At 41.2% G+C, this 3,080-nt stretch overlaps 1 protein-coding gene across 1 annotated transcript in view; it reads right to left on the reverse strand.

Annotated features, from left to right (window-relative positions):
* Nucleotides 1-815: 815 nt before the first annotated feature.
* The window catches only part of stpg1 (sperm-tail PG-rich repeat containing 1), a 5,485-nt gene continuing 3,220 nt past the window's right edge, over nucleotides 816-3,080 (reverse strand). Inside the window, exon 8 of the mRNA XM_035681457.1 lies at nucleotides 816-2,402. Within this exon, the coding sequence (XP_035537350.1) occupies nucleotides 2,288-2,402 (115 nt within the window). The 3' untranslated portion in view covers nucleotides 816-2,287. The remainder of the gene's footprint in view (nucleotides 2,403-3,080) is intronic.

The raw sequence follows: 3,080 nt of genomic DNA on the forward strand, positions 1-3,080 counted from the left end.
GGGAGGTTCAGAGAGCCTCCCATAAACCCATAGAGGCATGTCGTTAATTGCCCTGCCTACACACACTACCACAAAAGCACTACAAAAAGATTCCCAACAAAAAAGCCTGCAGTTGCACTTAAAACACTCGTCTGGATCCTCCCTGCGTGTTTGACCAGAGGGGAGAGCCCATTTCTGTTATAAAATGCTCCTTTCATTGTAAAAAAAAAAAACCCAAGTACACAATGGTTTGGTATTACAGGGCGAGTACACATATTTGGAGAGCACACTGCTGAAGTCAGAGTCTGAATATAACCACAGCTGCTACAGTGGGAGTCAAGCATGTCTGCAGTTGGTGTGGTTATGGAGAGCAGAGCCGAGGCAAAAAATCTCCATCTGATTTCCTTTGCGAGCAGATGACGCTGCGGTTCAAAACTGGATCGCATCCTTGGTCTTTGCAGATGGAAATAAGCACGAGGTATAAATAATAACTCTTTGACACGGCGTTGTTTTATTATCTCCCCGTGACATTTCCATGTTTAACGGCTGCATCTGGTGAACACAAAACACCACGTCAGGGAGAAAACTCGTCTTAAAGCAAAAGTTTAACATTTAAAGGGAAACAGGCGGATGATTCGATGACAACAACACTTTAATATCTGCAATGGTAAAAACGAAGCTACAGCTAGCAGGCAGTTAGCTTAGATTAGCATAAAGGCCTCTAAAAGTCACCAGTTTTTTTGCAGTTGCCAGGCAACCAGCAGGAAGCTGCCGTCTCTGTGCCATGAAACAGTTTTCGAACAAACAAGCTTTAACGTGTTAATTAGTGAGTTCTAGAGGTTCTGATCAGTGGCTTTTGTAACTGATGGAACAGCCAAGTGAAACTGTTTCCCCTTGTTTCTTTATATAAGCTTAGCTAAGCTAACTGGCTGCTGGCTGCAGCCTTCAGTTTGCATTGGCAGAAACTTCATACAGATTTAAATACTTTGTCAGGAGAGTGAACAATAAACAGTGAGGCTGATATCAATGAGATATAATTACAAACAGTACTGCTGGATTTCACACTACAACAGCTCCCCTGTGAATCCTTCATTCGTATGAAGGCAATCTGAAACCCACTGGGCAATGGCGGACCCTGCCACTAACAATGAAAACCACTATATAGAGACATAATTTATACACTGTGTAAATGCATTGCTGATAAGATGCTGACCATAAACAGTACCAAACTTTGATTTTATGAACTTTAAACATGCATTACGTATATGTTTTGGACACTTTGTGGCAGAAATAAGTTGTGATCACATTCATTTCACATCCAGACGTTACAGAGCAACATAATCATTCATTTGAAGTCGTGTTTCTGGCCACCTGATGAATGTATTCACTCTCTTTTAGCTCTGTTTTTGGTCTTCACCCACTCCTGAGGGAAATATCTTGTTCTTTAGCAGTTAAATACTCCACTACATTCACCAGTCTGTCTGCTGGTTGGTGCTCAGCAGCTCAGGTACAGTGTGTTTTTAAGTAGAGTTGTGGTCTGGACATATAAACAATGAGCTGAAACTCACTATAAAACTCTGTAAAAGCCGAGGGGAGCTGCAGATTCAGGTGATTATTCTCTCTAGGTGTGTCAATACGAGCGAAACCTTTCACTACCCTACTCTGTTTCAAACTGTTGCTTTAAAACAGAAAGAAAAGTGTTGTAGCCACAGTTGCAACAATATATAACATCTGATAAAGGGAGTGACTGATGAGTCCATTTGACCATCCCTGCCTCATGCCCAGTCAGTCACATTGCTCACATACAGAGCCGCACTCCACCCCTCTGTCTGCCCTCTAGCAGTTGGCACAGTGGTGTCATCTCAAGCTCTCAGCTGTTACTGTGGCGTTACCACTGACTGGACCGGCAGCTGTTGAGGGCTGCAGCAACATTTACTGCTTTATCATCTACAGCTTAGAGCATCAGGAAACTGGGGTGAGGATGAAACATATGGATTTTCAGGAGTTTTTGGCATTCCCTTACATCACAGTTATGGATGAACACCGAGTGTGATTCATCTTTTAAAATATCTCAACACTCTTAGATCTCACTGACCTACTTAATCACAGAAATAGAGACTAAATGATTGCAAAACATTTAATTGTTTATCTTTTTTTGTGAACAAATTCTGATTTAAGAAATGTCAGATACATGGGCCCATGCACATTTCAACACAAAGACATTACGTAGAGGCATTTTGATAGAGATAAACACAGGTCAGGTGTGTTAAAAATGTACATATCTGCAGTGCAGTTTTCCTTGAAAGCTTCAAACAGGAATCCAGACTCTGGAGTCGTTGTAAAAGAAGGACTGCTTTGGCAAAATTAGTGGATCGTAGAAACCTGGAAAGAGAGAGAGAAAGTTCACATGAGCAACTGAAATACTTTAATTAAGACTTAATATATGTTTTTGCTAATGCTAACAGTTCAGTTAGCAATTCTGAACATGTGTGTCTGTCTCATACAGTCAGAGAAAGTAAGACGCAGTAACACATCTTACTTTACTTTCATACGTGGACAAACTGGGCCCAAAATGAATCGTGCACTTTGTCTGAAAGTTTAAGTCAAGTTGAATTTTCTATAACAGGACAGCGACCAGCTGCACTTCTCTCTTGCCTCAGGCGATAAAGAGACAAAGATGAACGTTCAGTGAGCGACCGCCTTGGTCTCTTGCTGAAATCCCAAAACTCAGGGTCATTCCCTCTTTTAATGTGTCACACAGTTTGATGTAGGTGGAGAATTTACCCATTCAGCTGCAGGCCATAAATGCTACTTGTATTAATCTTCCTCTCAGGGTCATTTATTGGTTGGTTGGTGGCTGTATTGGACATTTTCTTCCGATTGCATCAGTGTGTGAATGAGTGAATGTGACACAGTGTACAGCGCTTCGAAGACTAGAAAGGTGCTGTATAAGTACAATCCATTTATCATTAACATCACCATGGCCAATAAATAAATAACACAGGTGAAGGTAGAACAAAACGTAAAGTCAGAGTATCTTTGAGCAGCTGTTACAGTCAATTCTCTCTGACTTTATAGATGTGAGGGTCAAAACTTAGAAT

This window comes from Morone saxatilis, unplaced genomic scaffold, assembly GCF_004916995.1.
Source record: "Morone saxatilis isolate NCDOM2014 unplaced genomic scaffold, NCSU_SB_2.0 Contig9, whole genome shotgun sequence".
Lineage (NCBI taxonomy): Eukaryota > Metazoa > Chordata > Actinopteri > Moronidae > Morone > Morone saxatilis.